General features: G+C 37.8%; 2 protein-coding genes across 2 annotated transcripts; both read right to left on the bottom strand.

Annotated features, from left to right (window-relative positions):
• Positions 1 to 1,022: 1,022 nt before the first annotated feature.
• LOC145787577 (cilia-and flagella-associated protein 96-like) lies at positions 1,023 to 11,384 on the bottom strand. Its single transcript, XM_082599344.1, has 8 exons — positions 11,124 to 11,384; positions 10,589 to 10,662; positions 10,011 to 10,156; positions 8,625 to 8,762; positions 6,355 to 6,430; positions 5,014 to 5,193; positions 4,283 to 4,455; positions 1,023 to 2,246 (listed from the first exon to the last, which is right to left on the bottom strand). The coding sequence occupies exons 1-8, from the start codon at positions 11,236 to 11,238 to the stop codon at positions 2,195 to 2,197; spliced, it is 954 nt and encodes a 317-aa protein (XP_082455470.1). The 5' UTR covers positions 11,239 to 11,384; the 3' UTR covers positions 1,023 to 2,194.
• A 7,117-nt stretch (positions 11,385 to 18,501) lies between these two features.
• On the bottom strand, positions 18,502 to 19,926 carry LOC145787174 (SCAN domain-containing protein 3-like). Its single transcript, XM_082598901.1, has one exon. It carries the CDS (start codon positions 19,924 to 19,926, stop codon positions 18,502 to 18,504), a length of 1,425 nt encoding a protein of 474 aa, XP_082455027.1.
• Positions 19,927 to 23,509: the final 3,583 nt, after the last annotated feature.

The raw sequence follows: 23,509 nt of genomic DNA, 5'->3' as shown, positions 1-23,509 counted from the left end.
CTGTTGGTGTGAGGCAAGTTCAGGTAACTTATATGCTACTGAACAGATTTAAACAAAAAAACTGCAAGTTTTACAGTATGAAATAACGCACAAACCACTTGATAGAAATGTCAGGTCAGTGCCGGTCTTAGGGTATTTCGGGACCTGTGCGGAATATGCTTTGCGGGCCCCAATGACAATAATCCAATTCAGTAGTGTAGCTAGGTACTTTGAAAGGGGAAGGGTGGTGGTGGCGGCGTGATCGCCGAAGGCGACAACCAGCGGCGGGGGGGTCTGGGGGCCTCCCCCAGAAAATTTTGAAAAATTACTTTGAATTTGGGGCATTCTGAGAGCATGTTCAACAAAAATTTAGGTATGAATATTACTGTAAAATGGTGCTGTCCGGTGGCATAGCAAAAGAATAAGATCATGCTTTCTTTGGCATTTTTCGGAAATAAAGCTATGTCTCTATGTTGAGTCTGGATGCAACCTATTTCGTCCCCTGAAAAATTCGTACCCTGAAATCGTGTAACAAATTTAAACTTCGACCTATTTCGTCTCCTGAAAAGATCGAGAAATTTTGAAATGTTTGCGGCAACTCCGAGTAGCGACTTCGGCTATGTCGTTTTTTTTCTCGATCTTTTCAGGGTACGAAATGTTCAGGTGACGAAATAGGTTGAATTCGTTGAGTCTCTATGTTTTCTTGTTGCTAATTCCTTTGTTGAATTCACTTGTTGAATTTTTCCATTGAAAATGACAAAATTACTGCATTTTCTCAGTAAATTGCGGGCCCCCTAATTTGCGGGCCCTGTGCGATCGCACGGTTTGCACACCCCAAAGACCGGCACTGGTCAGGTAGATGAAGTCCTAAGACAAGTAGCCTAATAATATTGTAATGGTGTATTTATCGTCGTTGTACTAGGAATGTATTCAGTGACAGGGCTTATATTTAATTTTGTATCAGGTTTACGACGTCACCACATCATTACCCGAAATATCCTCAAGAAAAAATACGATCGGTACCGTTTTTAAAGTCTTCGGTGTCAGGTGTGACCCGACTAGCATTGATCTTAGATCTACCAGCACTAGAGCGGAAGGCGAAACCTCTGGGTCACTGAATGTAAAGCGCTTACATAAATACTCTAACTAGTCTAACAAATCAGTCCATTTTATGTTAGTTCAACGTTTCCTACCGCTGAAAAGATTGATTTGCTTGATTGCTAATATAAAATCCAGCTGTGAGAAATCGAGTCCTGATTCAAGTATTAAGTAACATAAAAATAACGGTAAATAATAAAACACATGGTGAGAAACCAAGTAAAAATAATTAGCTCCTTTGTTTTGACAGTTCATACAAGATCAGCAAACCAAAAATGAATAGAAAACATCACATAGAAATTTTCACAAAAACAAAAGTAAAAGAACAACTGACTTCTTTTAAGTTTGAACATTTCAGCTTCGTTATTCCGTGGACGTCGCTATCATAGGTATTAAAGTCCATGGTTAATGGTTATCCTTATTAATTTAAGCTGAGCACATACTTTTAAAACGTTTACAGGTCTATAGACTTGAATAGAAAGGAAAGTCGATGGACACGTTGTTTAAAATTTAGCTTTAAGGCTCGGGAGTGAGTGACGAGTGTGCCCGCCTCTTAATTAATAGAAATGGATTTCATACGCTGTCCGGCTTCACCAGCCTTTAAAAGCATACTATTTTTGGCTTGGCACTCAATGAAGGAATGGCATCAGGGAAGCCTGTTGATGTTCTCCGCGGCGCCTTTTTAAGGCTGCGTTGACACAAAGCGCTAATAGCAACGCATATCTGCAATGGATACAGTGCTACATAAAAAAAACAATATTATACAACAGAATAGCTAAAACAAAAAACATTTTTCTCATGTACATGTTTGATTGCGAAACACTGCAGGTAAACTTTGACATGGCAAAAACGAGGTGAAATATTTTTCTTGATTCAGGCTCTGAAATCAGTTGTTCGCTGTAGTCTCTAAACGAAGCAAAACTGAAAATATATTTTGAAATAAAAATAGAAGCAAGGCGGGTATTTGCACAGCACATAAACAAAAAAGAAAGAAACAAAGACTGATGTGAGCTTTTATTACAAAGCAAGAAGGGACTCGTATTCGACGTCTATTCAACGTCAACTGATCTCGGATTATTACAAAGTGTCTCTTCAGCAGCACAAAATAGCGATATGATTAATAAGCCATTATTCTCCGAGCGGTTCTGTAGTTAAGTCCATTCACTGATCTGTAACATAAAGCATATTAATAGAGAAACATGCAAAAAAGATCGATTTTTTTCGAAAATAAAAAAAATGGAGGGGTCACTGCAAACAATTGGTCGACACTGATGTTTTGAAATGAAGACCAGGGTTCTTTGAAGCATCCAGACAGCAAAATCTGTCAGTTTTACATTGATTCGACGTCTGTAGACGTTGAATTTTTACATTGATTTTTACATTTTTATTTTTACAGTTTTGTAAAAATGATGTAAAAATGTAAAAAAAAATCAATGTAAAAATGATGGATTTTTCTGTCTGGGCAAATGAAAAGAGAAAGAAGAGCATCTGTAGGCATGTATCACTACATAGTTTGAACAGCAATCAAAAAGCAAAACAAAACTCTATGTCACGAATAGGAAAAGCAGCCTACTCCTTTAAAACAAATTTGTGATTAAAACCATCACTTTTTTAATTATGCTATTTGTGATAACATACGATTACATAATAGTTTTATTTGAGTAAGCACCTCCTAAAGATCCACAAAGGGTGAACAGACTGTTAAAAATTTTTTGGGGACTAGTTACTACAGATATTTGCTTTAATTTGCTCTGTTAGGGTTTTTGCTGGGCATTGAGAAATAATATAGATTGTGGTGTCAATAATATGGATTGTACAATCACTTGTTTTGATTGTGTAGATCAGTGTTCCCAAACTTTTTTTAATAGCGACCCCCTGGACAACAAAAGTAAAATCAGTTATTTTCCATTCACCACAACTTAAAGTCCAACTCTAATGAGACGGATGAGGCTGATGCAATGTCATCAGCCTCTTGATATCGGGTTTCAGTTTGGATAGGAACAATCTTAAGTCTCCCCGTCTAACTATGTCAAGACGGTTTCTTTTGTTATCCAGAAGAGTGGTCACGACACTGAAAGCACGCTCCACCAAGTATGAGCTGAGAAAGGCAATGATAAGAATTTTGACTCGATTCCACGCGTGAGGGTATTTCTCTTTGCTTTGGTTTTGCAGCCACAACGATTTATACAAAATATTGAACTTCGGTTTGAGTTCAAAATCGCTTTGCAATGTTATTAGTTTTTCCTTAAGAATTCCATGTTCGAAAATACCACAGAATGGATCGATTATCCAGTCAGGGATTTCCAACTGGCAACTGGAATACATCCTGGAATCAAACTCCCATATCTTTGTGTAGTTCTTGAAGATGTTTGCTGCGCGTTTCTACATCATTAGATATGCCTCAGTCACTGGTATCAAGTTGTTGCAAGCTTGAAAATTGGAACAATTCTCGTCTAAGCAAATTTCGCTAATACAACACGACCTTATAACTGAACCCACACAGTGCCGATTTCACCTTGATTAAATTTACTTCGTTATTCTGAACGGATAAATTCAATTCATTAACTTGGAAAATATGTCTGACAAGTAGGCGATATTATTTCTCACAACTATTACGCAATTCGCAAAGTCAGGGTCACAACTCTGTAGCATTTACCACAGTTTGGGCCCACCACATTTCGGAAATCTGGTAAAATTTGAAATGGTATGGTATCGAAGTGAAAAAGCTTGGAACCAGACAAATCTGGTGTATTTTTAAATGATTTGGTACTAAAACAGAAAATCTTGGAAGCAGATAAAAATTTAGTGCAATTCTATTGTTCTTGACAAGACATGTTGTTGATATGTGAGAACTGCCCCGATTTACTCTCAGCGCTCCCCAATCGCCCAGTTTATAGCTGGCGCATACTTTGGAAACCAATGGTATTGATAGACTAGGGGGTGCCCAAAGTGTGGCCCTGCCTTGTCTTGTCAAAAACACAGTTACATACTCTTAAGCGGAATCGAACAGGCAACTTTTCGAACACTAAACCAGGGCTCTCACCACTCAGCTATACAGCCGACAATCAACATGAATGGGCGATATAAAGAGAACAAACCTATGTGAAGTTGCCAGAAAGAAATCCTAAGAGCAAAATTAAAACAAAATACCAACTTTAACCACAAGGTAGAAAAACTTGGCAATTTCAAAAGACAAAGCACTTACTTTATGACGTTTTGTGTGAGAATGGACCCAGTGGGACGTGACTTGGGACCTTGGGATGGGTGGAATATTTTCCCGTGTTTGTTCGTCGTAACCAGTATGGGTTTCTTAACGATATATGGGTCGTTCGAATGAGTGGGGTATGGTTCGAACGTTCCCGCCTTACAGCCACCAATCTGGTATACAACAGCGGTTTTTAAAACCTTTTTTATTTAATCAATTCACTGTATTACAGTATAACTCACATTCAGTTTAATGTACAATGAAAAAACATGCAACATCAGTTTTATTCATGTTGCAACTACGTTGTGGAGATACCGAAAAAATATCCGGTATTTAAGTCAAAGGACCCCACCCAGAATACCTCCATTGGTGATGGAAAGGTTATTTTAAAACATCAATTGTTATTTGAAAGTGATCAAAAGAATAATTTACTTTGACTCTGGCAAACCTCGCACATATCAAGCTGCTTGATCCTGACACGTTCACATGCCAGAGGCTTTGAACCATTTGCGCAAACCACAGACACGCAATCAACATTTCAATATCACAGTGAGAAAATACACTACTTTTTTTCTGTTGAAATAAGCACAAACCAGATATTCTGATATAAACTTTACAGCCACTGTTTCAAAGAAGAAACAGTTGCTCTTTAAATCTCACCTGTCCTAGACAAGCTCTGTATTTCACATGTAGTCTGTTGTGTAATTACAAAACAAAATTGAAAACATTACCTCTTTCGGAGGGGAACTTTGTCTGAAAGGTTTAACAGCTGGAAATTTATGTGGAGCTTTCTTTGATGGACCCATAGGCCGGTCAGAATGGTATGGGTTTCTATCAAAGAACGATTGCGGATGCATATTGAGACGAAATGCTCCGCCTTTCAGAAGATTTTTGTGAGCCATGATTTCTTTCTAAACATACTGCATAGTTAGATTCAGTTAAAACAACGTAATAAATAAAAAGGTTTAACAACTTGGTTGTTAAATGTTGGTATTGAAAGAACTTAGCAATAAACTTTCTTTTTTCACCTATTTTTGGAAGTCAAACTGCGGTTTAGCCGCAATGTAGATGGAACTGCGAGCAAAAATAGGTACAAGCTGAGCACACTGAGCAACCATAGGTACATAGTTCCAACCATAAAACTAAGACAATAACAATTTAGAAAAAAGCGTGAAAAACATCACTCGCTTCCGCGCACTATTAATTTGGTTGGAGTATTTATCCTCGAACTGACAAAGCCTCTGATAGGTTATTTCTGGTAGTTTCGCATACTTGTAGAGGTTTTAAACCACTGACGCAGGGACGGTCACCGAGATTGACAATAGGAAGTTTCCGATTGTTGTTGTCTGTGAATTAATTCATCCATTAGGTACAGCTGCATGGAGAGCAGTCATGAATACGTTGCTCAAGCGCACACCCCGAGAGCCGAAGCAGCGCCACTTTATCTTGTGGTTTCTTTGTGTGCAAAATCGGGTGCTTAACTACGCAGCTATGGGGGCGGATGCAGCATCATTGATTTGGTGAAAACGAAAAAATCAGGAAAGCAGAAGTAAGCCAAAGTAGACTACTACCTTGGTTTGGTCTTACAAGAACGTAAAATCAGTTCGAGTCATCGAGAAAATTATCTTCATATTTCTAGCACTTGGTGTCAAAGTAATAAAACTCATTCGATCGTCAGACCACTAGGCAAGCAACAACTCAGCAAGCACATTTCAGCCACTGTCCAAGTCAGCAAATGATATTTTTACCTAGCACCAGACTTGCTTGGTCATCGCTTGCTAAGTTGAATTTGCTGACTTGATGTGACATGCCAAGTTTCGGCTTGCTCAGTTGTTACATGCTCAGTTTCATCCTTTGCCAACTGCAGCCACTTGCTAAAATGTTACTAGGTCAGCTGTCACTTGTTCCTAGGTGCACTGTCATTTGCTCAGCTCACAACTGCTAACTTGTAGGAGACTCCACTCAGTCTCACCTTTTTTTACCACAGGATTTTGTGATTAAATTAAATAGTCGAATGCTGCGCTAACTGACAAGCACATAGGTCTAGTTCAGTAAACAGACTTGCTACATACCCTTCGCGCTTCTCTTCCTCTATCATACGCTTCCACTGCATGCTCATACTGCTTGCCAATCGTTAAATTGACGTAGCTACAAAAACACAAATTTGCAAACTCAAACCATAGGAACTCCAGCTCTCGTTACCCAGCGGCTTTTAAAGTTACTTTTATGCACAGCAAAATTCTGTTACCATTCAACACTAGGGTGTTTTTAGCGTAATACGCAAAAATCTAAGCATTGTTAATATTAATGTACAGGGTGGTGTTCATTTCCTTTCAGTAAAAAAGTCCTTTTGGCAAATTTTTGTGGAAATCCGTCGACATTTACTACTTGCGCAAGGAAGCTAAAGTTTAGGTTGTTTAGCCTATAATCTAGCAGCGGAATATAAGCAATTACCGGTAGCCTACTTGTAGGCTACTTCACGGAACAAATAAAGCATTGTTACGTCACAATTGCAACACCTCGTAAAACTACAAAAATTACACTGTCAAGTCTGTTGTGCTGTTGCATTTATTTCAGTTTAGTAACAGTTTGCAGTTGTACAATGGCTGTGACAAGGTCTAAAGATAAAATTTGGCTGGTAGGTAGCAGTTCAGGTCATTTCAGCGCTGTAAAATTACCATCGAGGGGAGAAGTGCTTCAAGTTTTGTTTGATTTTCATTGTAAAAAAGGTTTTGATTTGAAAAGTAGTGTCAAGAACACAGTATCTTTGCTTTTGCCTATTTGGAGTCGAGCACGAATTCCAACACGCCATCAAAACCATGTGATTAATCAGGTGAAAAAATTACACCAGGAATGGCAAAACTTGAAAAAATCTATCAATCGTAAGAGTGCGCTTGAGTTGGTCAAACGGACAGACTTTAAGAAATCATTGGATCACCTATTCGATATAGCACACAGTAATGCTTTGGAAATGATCAACATAGAAGAAGATCGCCAGTTCCTTCTTGCCCAGAGAGAAGGGGGGCGCCTGGGTTCCATGGTTGGCGTTGATATGGTTCTATGCAGGAGAGACGAGCGAGTGAGGAATAGAGCATTAAAGGAGAGAGAGCGAGTTCAGGCGGAAGCAGTTCGTGTTGCCGAATCTACTAATTTAACCATACTGGAATCCAGGGATTCAGAAATGGATACTCAGCAAGAAGATAATTTCGACAAGTCTGGAGATGGGCGTCATCCATCAGCTGGCGGATCGACGTGCTTCGAACAGCCTGGGTCCAGTGCTGCAAGCTGTCTGCCGAAATTCCGACGAGGTAAAATTGCTGTAGTAACCCCCGAGATAGCAGCAGCATTGGACAGGACCAATACTACCTCGAGGAAGGCCGTTCATATTTTAAATGCACTGGCGGTGTCCAAGCAATTGCTCCATCCAACCGGTGATCTGATGATTAGCCCAAGTTCAATTCACAAAGCTCGCCAGATCTATCGCCGAAAGCTGTCGGACGAAATTAGGGAGGCTTTTGACCCTTGCACCCCACTGACCATACATTGGGATGGGAAGATCATGGGTGATTATGAGCAATACAATCACATCAAAGTAGACCGTTTGCCAATTTTAGTGTCTGGCAAAGACGTTACCAAACTTCTGGCTGTACCAAAACTAGAATCGGGAAAATCAATCGTCGAAGCTGAAGCAGTGGTCTCCGAAATATATAGTTGGGGCATAGCGGATCTTGATATCTTTTGTTGGTTCATTGATTGGAACAGTAACTTACTTCTGCGGAATCGCTCTTGATTTAAAGTATGGGGCCGTTCAAATACCATATGACGGTATTTTTGGCGATTCTGGACCACTACACGGCTGACTGACACAATGTATTGCCCCACCCTCCCTGATAAGCTTTCTAAATACGCCACTGCTTTTGATCATCTCGGTTATGGGTGAAACGCGGTGTAAAGGTTGTTAGAGGAATAGTTGCTTTGTTGCTATATTTGCTTTGTTATCCTATAAACGTGCCTGAAATGCGTGCATATTAAAAGTGCTGAATAAAGCTGGTTATTTGGTTGCGTGTTGTAAAGTTGCTTGTTTTATTGATTTTGCGAATTTTTCAACCTCCTTGCGCAAGTTGTAAATGTTGAAATAATTTCTTGAAATTTGAAAGACATTGTTTTCTTACCAATTGTAACAACCTGGTGCCCTGTACAAATCAAACTTACGATATGAAAAAATTAAAAACACCCTATTCAACACGCGTATCACCTTATTCCAATTAACTCGAATTAAGTCTAGCTTATTATGACGACTTTATAAAAATCATGATTTTATCTTATTAATGAAAACACTGACCCGTAACCAGTCCCTTTTTTTCCTGGATTGGTCGTAAAATTTCTCCCTGGTGACTTGTATGGCTTTTTCGTTCGGTTCACTGGACTAAATGCCCCAACCGGGCCGGAAAATGTCCCATAATAAGTTCCCAATCCACACCTGCAAAAAATTAACTTTCTCCACAGGTGATATCGGTGTTTGCTTCAGAAAAAAAAACCTTCAAAACAGGACTCAAAAAGGTAAAGTGTAATCATTTTCCTCATATGTAAAGTCGTCAAACAAGCTTTAGCTATTAAAGCACAGAGAAATGAAATGATCGTGTCACGCAGCCTATCCAGAAAAATCAAAAAGGCTACGACCTATAGGCTATCACGCTTTGATCATTTCTGTACCATGACAGAGTAGTAAAGTTAGCCTAAGAATCTAAAAGGTAGGCCTGAGGTCGAAATTGGAGACGAAACATATCGAAATCAAAACATCTTTGCTTGGTAGGATATTTTTTTAGACTGTGAAGCCTGATAAGATTAGGAAGTTTATGCAATTGATTGGGAAACATACATTTCGGCAATTCGCTTATGACAGTAGAATTGGCCATTACTCTGCAGTTATTAAGTAAGTGGCTTGAACAAGCAAAAAAACATTGATAAAATTCGATAATTCCCGACTCGAAACACACTGTAGGCTAAGTAATAATTATAACAAACTGCTTTTCGATTTAGACGAAAAGTATTCCCAAATGATATAACTTTAGGCTACCGTCTCTGCAAGGGTAGACCTATTGAAAAATTTGTCCTGCAACCTTTTCCCGGTACATGTATTGCAAGCTATGCGCTTGAGCAACGCATGTTATATAGACAAAGCTCTATCCATTCAGCGGCACCTAATGCATGGAATCATTCACAAACAACAACGCTTCAATAAATAGAAACTTCACTCAGTCAATCCTCGGGACCGGGCCTGCATCAGTTCAAAGCCTCTACAACTATGCGAAACTGCCAGGATTAAACTCTCAAAGAAGCTTTGTCAGTCCGGGGATAAAGATTCCATGATCAATCAGCTTTCAGCATACTCTTTCAGACCATAAAACCAGGGCTGTAGAGTTGGGCGAAAAATAGGCGATTTCCACTCTTTACATAATCGGCCTATTTTTAACAACTCCGACTCCGGACACACCAAAATCCCTCTCACTCCACAACTCTACATCAAACTCTTTGGAATATAAGCGCGTATGAGAACGAAAAAAAACAGTGAGTTAGTAACACAATTAGTTAGTGCGCACGGTTTTACATCCTTTGTTATTCGTATTACGAGAGTTGGGTGTGATTTACTAACTTAGATCCAAAGCATTTTACCGTATTCATTGTCATTATGACAAATTCTATTTCACAAAAGGTCAAAAGTAATTACTGAAATTTTGATTCGGGATTTGGCACAAATGCTTTCGAAAGGTTTTTCTTGCTTTGCTTTAATCTCTCTTGCCGCCCGGCTTTGATTCGGTCCGAGTAAGCTTCTTTTTCCATTATTCTTTTATATTGGCTGTCAAAATAACCAGCCTAGAAATAATAATAACAATTTACAAAACGTTAAGTATGCTAGCAGATTCCAAGACATACCCCAGATAGAAAATCACCCGCTTTTACATTGATCTAACGTCTGCAGTGCAGGGGATATTCCTAGGTTAAGCTCTAAATGAAACTTTTTCAGTTTCAGGATAAAGATTCCCACAACCCATCAACAATTACTTTATTTTGTCACTGTTCTGAGCAGATAAAGGTAGTGACAGAAAACATAGAGCAGACAAAAATTTCTGATTATGTCTAGTAGCCTAAGTGTATATTTAACAAATGTAAACTGTTCAACAGTAAAATATAATCTTCTAAAGAGCTAAGTCGAATTTTTACACTATCTAAATAAAAACTTCTTCGTCTTGATTATTGGAAGCCCACCATTGCTAACAATGTGATTAGCAAGTCTGCATAACGTACCTGCGAGGCTGACCTAGTTTTGCTACCGCCAGGTAACATGTGCTTTCCTTTGTATGCAGCAACATTGAAAGGCACTGAAAATCCAAACAAAAACGATTTATGGACAAATTGGTATAAGAATGATTTTATCCGGGAGATGATTATTATGGTTAATTTTTTCCTGGAGATATTTTTAGAGGTGGATTTTTCTCGGGGATATTTACCAGGGTATTTTTTTTAGAGAAATATATTTTGGAAGGATCTTTTTCCGCATTTGTTTGTAATATACTGTATGCACAAAAAAATTTATGATAACATTATACGAAATGTTATTACTACAGTATTCATGTCTCCACTATATTTAACAAATGTAAGCCAAGTTATTTATACAAACTAGATACAAACATTAAAAATTCAAAATATTATTTATGAAAGCTTTATTTACGCAAAAAAATCTACCAACACCGGTGTGTAAAATTAATTTCATCTACAGAATTATCTAATCGTATGCATACAAAGTTTTAAAACTTTCATTTCACACAACAATTGAACTCACTGGTGCTAGAGTGCATTTTGGGATATTTGTCACCAATGGTTGTGTACCCCACCTCACTGAAGAGGCCTATTCTCTCCATGTCAGTCTTCCCTCCTGTTCCTCCGAACATGTTCATCTTTATAGATTCTTGTGACAACACCAATCTCAAATCCAACAAGAGGGAAATGCACTCAGTTGAAGAACTTATTGAATTGAATGTATATGTCCTTATCTAGGAACTAAAACTCAGCTAACAACCTCTCAGTTTAAACCTTTCATCAAAATAAATGAACTGCAACGATAACACTAGGATTGTAATAAAACATGCTAAAAAAACTAAGGGTGTCATCCTTTGTAATACAATTCTATACACTAATATAGCCTACAGAATAAGCAAGAAGAGAACATGCATAACATAGGCTGCTCCTAATAGTGTAGCAATTCATTATCAAAAGACAGTAAATGGATCACTACAATAGCATATAGGAGTGTACAAAGCAAGCTAGTGTCTACCTGAAAGCAATGCAAGGGACACAAACAGATCTATAAGCTAATCACAAACTCTTAACCCAACCACCAACCAATGCCAATGATAGGTAAACTTCAATTCATGTACTTATGGCATAACAATTTCAATACAATAAGATTTTTTTCTATATGTAGGTTTATTGTTATTTGTTTCGACCAATGTCTTGCATGCTTTACAGCTTGTGTTGGCGCACAGCCGCACATGCTTTATGAACAACTGTTTTGTAAAAACTGCATGCTTTTAGTTGAATAATTCAATGCAAGACAATGGAATTTTAACATTAGCTACTATGTTAAAAAACTTTAATACAAAATACAAGTGACTGCTATGTCTCAACACATTGTTAGAATTGTTTTCGTATGTGTGTGATGGAAGTAAACGTTTTGTTCAGCTCCGTTTCCTTGTTAATGATACTCACTTAGTCTTTGACTTTGCTAAAAATTTGGTAATTAAAATAAACTTAACATTTTGTTATTTGGGACAAACCGAAGCATGTCAGTAGCGCACCCAGCATGGGGCTAAGGGGGCTCAAGCCCCCCAAACCCGCCACAAAAAATGAAGTTTTTGTATGTTCCCCATTTATACCTTTTGCTCAGGGCTTACAGGTTAGATATGAATAAGACACAACAATAAAACAGGGCTGAGCATTATATCAAATATTTTACATATTTACAAATAGTTTTAACAGTCGAACGTTTTCAGCTTAACTTTAAGCCCTCATCAGGAATCTGAAAACAATTGAAAAATGCAATAAATTTCAACTTCTTGAAAGTAAATTTACATTAAGAAAAGGCAACTACATACAGTAGCGTATTTAGGGGGGAGGATAAAGGGTGATGGCCCCCCATAATGATCAGGTAAAAAAATACAAATTTTGCAAAAATATAAGTTGTAGCACAAGACATAATTGCTTGGATGATTCATCCTAGCGCGCGCGGGGGGGGCGGAGGGGTGTACTTTTTGCTATGCACCTAGACAATAACATCGACCTAACATTCCAGCTGAAATTGCGGAGATCTATTTCAAACAAACAGTTTTTCTTCCTTTTCTTGACAATTGTATGGCACAAATTCAGAAGAGACTCAATGAGCACTGCTCGCTAGCTTTTAAAGTCAGCCCATTTCTGCCTTCTTTGATTAATGAAGATGAGGACTGCCCGATCGACCAGATTTTCGACTTCTACCATGAAATGCTGGATGTTGAACCAAGCAATTGCTTTGCAGCTACTATTGAATTGCGAAGATGGAGAGCGAATTACCTTGCAGTTCCTGTGGATAAACGACATGCGACTCTTGTGGATGCGTGTCAAGCTGATGAACAACTCGGCACTTATCCGATTATAAATTACTTTAAATCTTTGCTACCCTTCCAGTTACAACTGCCTCCAATGAGCGATGTTTCAGTTCACTAAAGTATCTGAAAAAGTATTACCACACGATCATGACCGAACCACGTTTGGATGGTCTAGCTCAGATGTATTTAAACAAGGATATTGTACTCAAGTATGATGCAGTCATTGATGTATTTGCCAAGCGCAGCCATCGCATAAACTGTAAATTGTCATTGCGAATCGCCGAGAAAGTTCAAAAGGTATTCGAGGTCGGAAGGACTAACTTATTGTTTATGTTCTGGAGTGTTTGATGTCTTTTGTTGGTTCATTGATTGGAACAGTAACTTGATTGGAACTAATCTGATTGAGAGAACGAATCCTGATGTATCGGCAACCGGCGGGTTGTGGGCCGTGAGTGCCTTTAAATATTAATCAAAGGGATGGGCATTGGCCTACTGTCACTATTGTCGCAAATCACTCGGCCGACATTTCTGAATTAGCCCCCCCCTAAATTTTTTTCTGGGTGCGCTACTGAAGCATGTTGTCACAGCGCGATTTCCATGTGATACCCCAAGTGTACAACCATGACTCCATGAGATATCAGAAGGCATAGTTTTTAGTCATCTTTTGTACAAGCAGAAAAGGTTAAAAAAAAATGGTACGATAGCAGAAAATTTTTCTAACTGAACTAAAAATAGATCTGGCAAATTAAGGTATGGTTATAACTGACCAAGAAAGAATACCATTTGTTAGCTTTAAGACTGCTTTTTTCATTATACTAAGCAGATAAACATGCAACAGAGATGTTCCTGTAGTTGTTGAAGCCACATGACTTCAGACCATGCGGCGTGTTGTCACAGTTGTAAATTAGTTTTTTTAGCATATTCTATGTTCTATTCATCTGTTCAGCCCGTATTAAAACCATTCTTTGCAGATTTCTGTCATATTTTAATCATAAAACATGTGCAGAAAATTTGTGACAACACGGTCCAGGATTGGGCAAGTTGTCACGACCCATCCACAATTCACATGCATTAAATATAATATATGTATGTTTATGCAAAAATAAAATAACTGGAAAAAACTTTAACTGTAGCTAAAAGAAGTCGAATACACGCTGATTTGCAAAAAATTTGACAACACGTCTCAGATTTCCCTGTATGTACATTGTACAGTATGTTTGTGTCATTTTATGGAAAAGCAGCCTGCAAAGTTCATTATACTTTGATTGTCATCAATCGATGAATAATAAAGCCTTGGTAGAGAGTTTGCTTTGTTGAACCATAGACAAACAAAACAAAGTAACTTTAGCGGATTTAACATGTTTTATTACAAAGAGCTATAACATAATTGATTACAAGTAAGAATGATTACAAGTAGGTAAGCTATACGACGGGAAACAGATTACAGGAGGTGTAAATTACAAGTATGTGACAAGCAATTGTGACAAACAACTGGTTCCTTTTGTGTGTGTTCTAATTGTTTGTCACATACTTGTACTTTACATTTACACCTCATGTTATATGTTTCCTACCATATTATTTACTTGTATATAATCATTCTTGTATTACTTGCTCAGCTTGTGCTTTTCAGTCCGGAGTGTCATTACAGTTATAGTGCATATATAGTCAGATTTATTTTACAATTTTCATTTTTTGTATATTGCAGATTTAAGTAATTCCTGATGAGGACACACGTATGATTTTTTAACTATGTTATATCTCTTTGTATATATATAATACTTATCTGTCTAGTGTCTATGGTTCAACTGATGAATAACTGAACCCTTGGAACCTTGTAACTACTTACTGGTATTCTATATTCAAACTAAAAGAAAAAATACCCTTGTTCTAAAAAATAATATTTGCTATAAATAAGTTACACAATAAAATCAGGTAACGGTCTACCACCATATGTTATAGTTGATTAATAATAAAGTAGCCCCTGAACACTTCGTCCCCCGGCAACTCCAATCAGCGACTTTGGCTCTGTTGTATTTTAGGCTGCACCCAAGAAATTACGCCTTTGATTCGACAGTACAATAGTCATGTTACAGCATTTAAAACCCAAATTTAAACTTTGACAAGATGTGGTACTGTAACTTACTTTAAGATATAATATATACATCACACATGCGAATGCTTGAAGTGACCTGCTCGACGTGTGACAATACTTTATCTAAAAAACTCTTTATCTGTTAACAATCACTCCACTTGACTTAATTATAGCGTGCAACAACCACAACATGGTAGCACTTCAATGAAAATACCACAGATTGCCTAGCTAGAAACTTCTACAAATAATACATGATTAAGAGCCTAGGCCACCTAGTAGCTTAGGCTTCATAATTTTAAATTTCATGGAAGTAAGTTTCATGTCTATCTCACTTTCTTGTGATCTCTAAAGTCATTGCCTAAGAAGGTACAACTAACATACAAACTCTGGGTCAAGTACAGCTATTTCATAACAAGTGTAAGAAAATTTATGGCCTGCATACCCAGATGGAGTGGGCTATATTACTGTACAGTAGTCATTTCCTAGATTGCAAATGTGGTACAAAAACAACATTAGAAAAGCGCATTCAAAGTCCAGGCAGATAGATTCAGTAGCCTACAGCTTCAACAAAATAATTGAACAAACAAAAATATTGTCACCGACACCGTCAAATCATTATCAGACAAAAAGCAAAAGTTGATGGTGAAACCAACACCAAATTAAATTGTAAATCATCTTTGACTGAATGCAGAGCAGGGCTGCAAAATAAAAATACTGAAATTCAACTAATAATAAAGTTATAGTTATATTTACTGTCACTTTACAACAGCTAAGGTCTTTTAGCAACAGGACTCATTTTTAATTCTAAATCTGGTTTATGATTTTATCACATTATTACCTGACTTATTCTCATTACGCTATGCAAGAAAGAACAAAGTCAGTTCATTTTTAAGCCTTCGATATGACCCAGCCTGGAATCTATCTCAGATCTACCACCAGAGCTGAAGGTAAAACCACTCAACCACTGAGCTGGCCGGAAGCTCAACCAACTACTGGTAACATTATAGAAACGCCGACTTAAAAAGAACCCTGGAAATCAGCCACAATTCAGATTTACAAGTCAATCATCAATCATTTTTATTTTTTGTCATACAAGTCAATCAGCAATCATTTTATTTTTCGTCATTAACGCGTCCGGGACGAAAAAGATACTAACTACAAAAATCGATATAAACCTACCAGCACGTTAACGAACGGGAAAAGGTGGCAAAACCTTGAAAGGTTTAAAACGTGCCTGAATGAAAAATTATGTAGTAGGCTAGGTATATATCAGTAGTTAGCACGGCCACAAAACCCAAGTGCACTGTGCATTGCTCAAAAACTTCTAAGTACAAGACATACTGATTGATGCAAATGGCATACAGCAGAAGGGCAACGCAAACGGTGTAGACTACATGTAGATACTGATGTTCTCAGGGCAAAAGTGTGACTGATTACTGGATTGCATTCCAAGCAACACAACAGCAGTAAGCATAAAATGAGACGCACATATGACCTACAGATAGCATCATAAAAAATAGCACGATTTGTTGGAAAATATATGACCAACATCAACAATTTACACAAGTCAACCAAGGCGCGAAATTGTCGGACATCCATAGCCTGCTCAATGCTCAGCTGTGGTGTTGCTTAGCAATAAAGTGAAGCCCTGCAAAGTTGCGCTGTTTTGACGGGGACTGAATTTCAGTGCAATACAAAATATTTCAAACGAATCGCTTTTTTATTGTTTCAAAAAGGTAAAATTTTCAATAAACATATTTTGGCTTCGCATTTTTGCAACAGGAACTCAGTAGGCTATTGGCCAATTACGAGGACGTAATTTTATAAAGACCTCTTTTATTTATTTATTTGTATTTGCATCAGATTCAAAGACAACAAAAACTCAAGGACCCTTGCAAAAATATATAATTAACTAATCCATCACTGTTATCTGGATGGCAGCGGGTTTTAACTATATGAAATGAATGCTTTTCTTTTTGGTATGCTTTGTTTGAACAAGGATGCACCTCATGGCTCTGGTGTAACAATAACTGTTTGAGTTAGTTTTTTGTTATTGTAATTTTGATACAGCTAATCAGGTAGGCTACTCACCAGTGGCGTAGCCAGAAAACAAATTTGGGGGAAGGCCAAATATGTCATGAATTGAAGAGAACAACAAAGTGTTTGATTTAAGCCAGAGGTCATCAAACTACGGCCCGCGGGCCGAAACCGGTCCGCGAACTGATTTTATCCGGCCGCCACGTGATGCGGAAATAACAGCTGCACTACAACTGTTAAAGAAAAAAGTGAAAAAGTTTTTTGTTAAAATTGTTCGTTTTTATAGTTCGTTGTTGTACGTTGAATTTGTACATTTTCCACCAGGCAACCTATACATGTTGGTGTTTTGTTTTTATCATTAGGCCACCACAAATGGGGACAGCCTAGGCCAAATTTGGAAAGATGTAATGTTTTTTCAAGAGCACGATGCCCTGTAGTGTATCACAGCAAGGGATAACTTTTCCAGCAACCTTTCGATTTTCATTCACAACTTTGCTATTCCACCGCTGACTTTGTTATTTATTGTACTCAATTCAAGTCAATGGAGATTCTAAATAGTTGCATATTTTTTCGCAATTTGCATCCGCCCGCACCTGTTAATCTCGCAGCAAACCGGCCCTCAGAGAAAAAAGTTTGGTGACCCCTGATTTTAAGCCATCGTCACTTAATGTGCAGTGGCATATCCTGGTGGGTTGAGCAAGGGAAGCAATGAAAGTGGTGGGAGGTACTCAAGAGGGGTCCGGGGCATGCTCCCCCGGAAAATTTTTGAAAAATTGCACTCAAATAATGGATTATAGCGCTTTCTAGAAACACTTTTAGGGTAATATTTGTATGAATTTTATTAGCAGATAAACAGCTATTAACTTATTAAATGTAGCTCTTACACACGAACGGGCAAAAACTGCGGCTAAAATTAGAGAACACCAAAAATTCAGCTACACAAAAACTCAATAACTAGGCCTACACAAAAACCCAACAGAGTAAGCCATTCTGAAATTGCTTCCACAAATTATTTCAAAGAAACGTAAATCGCGTAAACTTTGCGCGATTTACGATTTGCAAAATTTATTGGTGTCTTTCTGTGTGTCTAAAACAAGTCCTGGGGGTGTTAATAGCCAGATGTCTTGGAAAATGTTATAAATTTCTACAAATTTTATTACATTTTCAACAAAGAGCTCAACTTCGGAATCCAAACTTGGAAAATTTGGGGAGGCAATGGGCCAATGGCCCCTTTCGCCCCACTGGCTACGCCTATGGCCTATTTGCATGTATTCTCTTAGTCCAGTGGTTCTCAACCTTTTTGACCCACGGACTATTCTCAAGCTCGCCTATACATCCGCGGACTCAAGCTTTATATATTAACAAAAAATAGGTTTTTTGATTTCTATCCGAGAGTTTAATACGGTATCAACGAAAAAAGCAAGCACTGTTTTTCACTCAACACACACTCAATGAGAGCCTTGTCCTTGAACTTGCTTGACAAGTTTATCGAATTCCGGAATTATGGTTGTCAGTGCACATCTGATGTCATCTTCCGGTTGAAGTCTATTGCGATACTTCGTTTTGATCATCGTCAGAGTTGAAAAGCCAGATTCACACAGGTATGTGGTTGGAAATGGTAAAAGATCTGTTGCAGCTTGCTTGCAAAGATCTGAAAGACTAGGCTCCATCGACTGCACATTTGCCCAAAATTGAATCAAAGAAGCCTTTTTAAACTTGTCTTTCCACATCTGTCGGCTTTGCAATTCAAGCAACTGTTCAGCAATGCAGTCCATATCTGAATGAAGTTCTAGCGCTGACACCTGAAAAGGATTCCGAATCCAATTAAAGATCCTGCAATAATTGTTGGAAGGAATATAACGATTCAATTCAGAAAGAAATGTGTTGAGGTGCTCAAGAAAGATGGGAAGAATGACGCCCAAATTGATATCTTTCTCTTCCACAAATAAGTTCAATCCTAGGAAAGCAGCTAACCTCCCACTTTTCATTCGATGCATCCACAGCTTTATTTTATGTTTGAATGCATCAATACTTTCCAAAACATCAAAAAATAGTTTCTCTTTTCCTTGCATAGAACTATTCAGTTGGTTTACATGGCTGAAAACATCGGCCAAAAATAGCAACTTCGCAATCCATTCATCATCACGAAAGTGATCAGCAAGTTCATGATTTTGCTCTTTTAAAAAAGCATGGGTTTCCTCTTTAAGAGTAGCCACTCTCTCAAGCACCTTTCCTCGTGACAACCAACGAACAGTTGAATGGAACAGAAGCCCACTGAGTTCCGCTCCCATTTCGTCACACAAAGCACGAAATAAGCGAGTGTTCAAAGGACGAGATTTAATATAATTTACCACAGATACAACCTCTTTGAAAACTATGGCAAGAATTTCTTGTATTTCTTTTGTTGCCAAATTTTCTCTGTGGAGAAGACAATGAACAACCGAAATGTTATTGTTTTTCTTTTTCACAAAACTCATGAAGGCTTTCTTACTTCCCATCATGGCTGGAGCACCATCAGCACAAACAGACACACAATTAGACCACTCAAGCTGATGCTCTTCAAAGAAGTAATCCACTTTCTTGAATATTTCTTCTCCTGTGATATTTTTAGCAAGTGGACGGCAAAACAGAAACTGCTCAACGAAATCATTTGTGTCAAAATATCGCACAAACACCATGAGCTGTGCATCACTTCCGATATCGGTTGTCTCATCCAGTTGCAAACTAAATCTTTCACAGCATCTTATGGCAGCGATTGTTTGTTGCAGAACATTTCTTGAGAGTTCTTCGATACGCCGCTTCATGGTGTCGTTTGACAAAGGAACCATTTCCAGTTTGTTAGCAACAGCATCACCACACATTTTCCTGGCCATTTCAACAGATGCTGGTTTAATCAAATTTTCTCCAGCTGTGTGAGGTGCTTTTGCACAAGCGATTTTCCATGCAACCGCAAAAGAAGCACGCACTGCATGACTGTGAGAATATACTATTCCTCTCCAAGCAGTTGGGCGATCAATGCGACTTCGCTTCACCTGATGCTCTTTTTTTTAAATACTTCAAGAGATTTGTTAACAAAATTTCCATGGTTTGATTCTAGGTGCCGACGAAGTTTCGTGTCCTTTAAAGAGCTGTGAGCTAAGACTGTTAAGCACAACACACACTGCGGCTTCACTTCGCCATTCACCTCAATCGAAGTAAATCCAAGCTTCAAGTATTCATCATTATATGCAAAAACTTGTTTTCTTTTAGCCATTTTAAGTAATTCTGTCTGAGACTGTTCACCAGGCATCTAATCTAAAACTGACTGTGTTCTCACCGGTAGAACACAGTCAGTTGTAGAATTTTAGCCAATTTATTATGACATCACAAAGATAAAGTTGGTGAAATAGGAGCATTTTACGTTTTATTTGTAATACAATATGAACTGACTTCTAGCAAAAGCAACTGTGCTCGCGGACTCATCCAGGCCCTTCCGCGGACTCATTTGAGTCCGCGGACTCGGGGTTGAGAAACACTGTCTTAGTCGCTTCAATAATAGTTAACTTAGTGCAGCTCGGCGTTTGTTTTTTATGTTAAATGTTGTTGTTGATCAGTTACGCTTTGTCTGTTTATGAATACAAAAGTAACCTCTCTACTCAAACTGTAGTCAGTGGCGCCGGCAGAGGGGGACAGGCGGGGCAGCTGCCCCCCAATGTTTTGGATCTTTTTAATTTTTTTGTATTATTAATCATTGTTATTATTTTTTTGATATTTGGATCCCAACCTGAAGTCAACTCAAGTTGCAGAGGGGGGGGTAAAAGCTTTCTTTTTATTTTAAACTTGCTCTTCTTGCTGCTGTTATTATTAGGCTACGATTTTGTGATTCTATTCACGTACTTCGCCTGCTGCCTGTCACGTAACAATTGTTACCGGCTGTTCAGCAGATTAGCTCTTGCTTGGCTCTTGAGTGGTGGCATTGCACACTGCAGTGGGTCATTCAATGTTTCAAGGATATAATGTAGATTTAACTCAACGAAGTCTACTAAAGTAATAAAGTAAGTAACCAGTGGTTTGATGACTATCTCTGGCTGGAGTATTCAGAAGCTAAGGATGCCACATTTCGCTTTCCCTGTCGAGTTTTCATTTCAACAGCTTGGTATGTTATAGTCCTGTTAATATTAGTTAAAGTTTATTCTATTAAACTGCAATTATGCTCCACCGGTGTTAAATGATTTTTTATTCTTAATGTTTCTTTATCCTATCCACGAAGATTTCATTCGCAATAGGTAAACCCAAACTAAAAATATTTTTTAAAAAAATTGCGTTTTTGACCCCATTTTTCGATTTTTGGGTCTCATGAGGAGGCTGAAGACAATTTTTTACGAATCTCAAATTTTGCCATGAGCGTTTTCTCACTCATTGGCACCATTTCCCCACTACCCCGAAAGAATTTAAAAAAAAAGTTCAAAAACGAGCCACCCTAATGCGCAATATGACGATAAAGTTTAAAACACAATATGAGGGAACAATTATATTATATACGTATTAAGATAAATGCAGTATGACGAAATAATGCAACTAAAGTCAACATGTTCCTACGTTTATTAGACGTTAAAATACGTTTCACTTGTAGTAAAATTCTTTTCTCATTCTATTATTTCTGAGGATATTGCGTTGCTTATTGCTTTTAAATTGGAAGACTTGCGTCCGCGCGAGCAAGATTGTGCATTTTTTACATCGATTCAACGCCCTACAACGTTAAATCGATGTAAAATCAGCAGATTTAGCTGGCTGGGGTTGGCGTTTTAATTGATTATTTTTACTTTCACTGAAGCTTGTTTTTACGTCTAATAAACGTAGAAACATGTTGACTTTAACTGTATTGTTCCGTCATATACTGCATTTTTGGCATCTTAAGAAATATAAAAATTGTTCTCTAATGTTGTGTTTTAAACTTATCATTTGATATTGTGCATTTTCCTGATGAAATCTTCGTGGATAGGAAGAAGAAATATTAAGAATAAAAAATCATTTAACGCCGGCTGAGTATTTATTGCAGTTGAACAGAACTACGCCCGGTGGCCGTCACAGTATATTTATTCCATTGACTTTTATTAGCCTCAATTCTCACAATGTCATAGGCTACGCAATACGCATGTGACCGCCTCTGCGTTTGATATCTCTATTCTCTACTATGTTTTTACATCTGTATTTTCCAAGCTTGGAAAAACGTTTTCACAGCATTTCAGTACAGTATTTGATAATTTCTCTGTCAACTAACAGACTAGTCAAAATCATGAGGCATATTTAACTAACCGACCATTGGATAATCAGAAAGTGCATTATTTTGTAAAAAATGGTTTTTCCATTTCGCTAGCCATGGCAGTTGCAAATCCCATACGGAATCAAACTGTGATTTATTTTGAATTTTATTTTGTTCAACAGATCAGACATGTCAAAAATGTGGGACTTTTGGTAGGCTATATTGCAGTGGACAATAACAGTAGAAAACAAGAGAAATTAAATAATATATCACTCTCTTGCATGTCTTGCACCAGTGGCGTAGCCAAGGGAGGGGGGTTTGGGGGTTTCAACCTTCCAAATTGAATTTACGGATGTTAATACATTGTTTGCAAGAAAAGCTTTAGCCTATGATGTAGTTTCACGTCAAACTGTGCAAGGATGCAAGCCATCTGTAACTGCTGAGATCGCTTGTTCGATCTAGATTAACGTCTAAACAGCTATTCGTTATACAAAACTTGAATATACAGTATCAGAAATAGGCTAAAGTAACTTCATTGTCTCAAAAGCTTTTTGTTTGACACTCATCAAGATGAATGACGTCTATGACGTTACATTTTCTAAACTTTGGGTTGACTAGCATAAAAGTTAGTGGCTAACCGGGATAAGATCGCTTTTTGGATCAACCAAGGAGAAAATTGATAAATAATAAAACTGTAATAATCTCGCAAAAAAAAAGCAATCAACCTTCTAAAACAAAGTTTGCCTAATTTTAAACGAAACTGCATTAAAAGAGCAAGTTTTGCCAATACCAAACATTCAAATATCTCAGCCTGGAATTAGCAACAAGAAAACATAGAGACTTAGCTTTATTTCCGAAAAATGCCGAAGAAAACATATAATCTTATTCTTTTGCTATGCCACCGGACAGCACCATTTTACAGAAACATTCATACCCACAATTTTGTTGAAAATGCTCTCAAACTGAAAGTAATTTTCCAAAATTTTCTGGGAGTGGCCCCCCAGATCCCACGCCGCTAAGTGTCGCCTTCGGCGAACACGCCATCGGGCTTCGCCATACGTTAACACGCATAAATTTCTGAAGAAAACTTCTATTCAAATTTATTGTCACACCGACTTTAAACGAGTTCAGTGAGAAATTTGCAACTGGCTTCTTTTCCCAACGACTTTTTCCAAATTTACTTTAATGGAAGTGCTTGCAATTTGAAGTCCATT

The sequence above is a fragment of the Aplidium turbinatum genome, chromosome 18 (genome assembly GCF_918807975.1).
Source record: "Aplidium turbinatum chromosome 18, kaAplTurb1.1, whole genome shotgun sequence".
Lineage (NCBI taxonomy): Eukaryota > Metazoa > Chordata > Ascidiacea > Aplousobranchia > Polyclinidae > Aplidium > Aplidium turbinatum.
Note: the sequence above shows the minus strand (reverse complement) of the source record. Positions and strands in the feature narration are given on the sequence as shown.

Bases quoted from the DNA above. Each gene is read 5' to 3' on its own strand.
- LOC145787174 (XM_082598901.1), bottom strand. From the start codon at position 19,926: ATGGCCAGGAAAATGTGTGGTGATGCTGTTGCTAACAAACTGGAAATG.
- LOC145787577 (XM_082599344.1), bottom strand. From the start codon at position 11,238: ATGAACATGTTCGGAGGAACAGGAGGGAAGACTGACATGGAGAGAATA. The intron at 8,763-10,010 runs GTAATTACTTTT...AATTTTTTGCAG, and splicing joins AATCCCGAATCAAAATTTCA to GTGTGGATTGGGAACTTATT. The intron at 4,456-5,013 runs GTAATGTTTTCA...GTTGTATACCAG, and splicing joins AAAGTTCCCCTCCGAAAGAG to ATTGGTGGCTGTAAGGCGGG.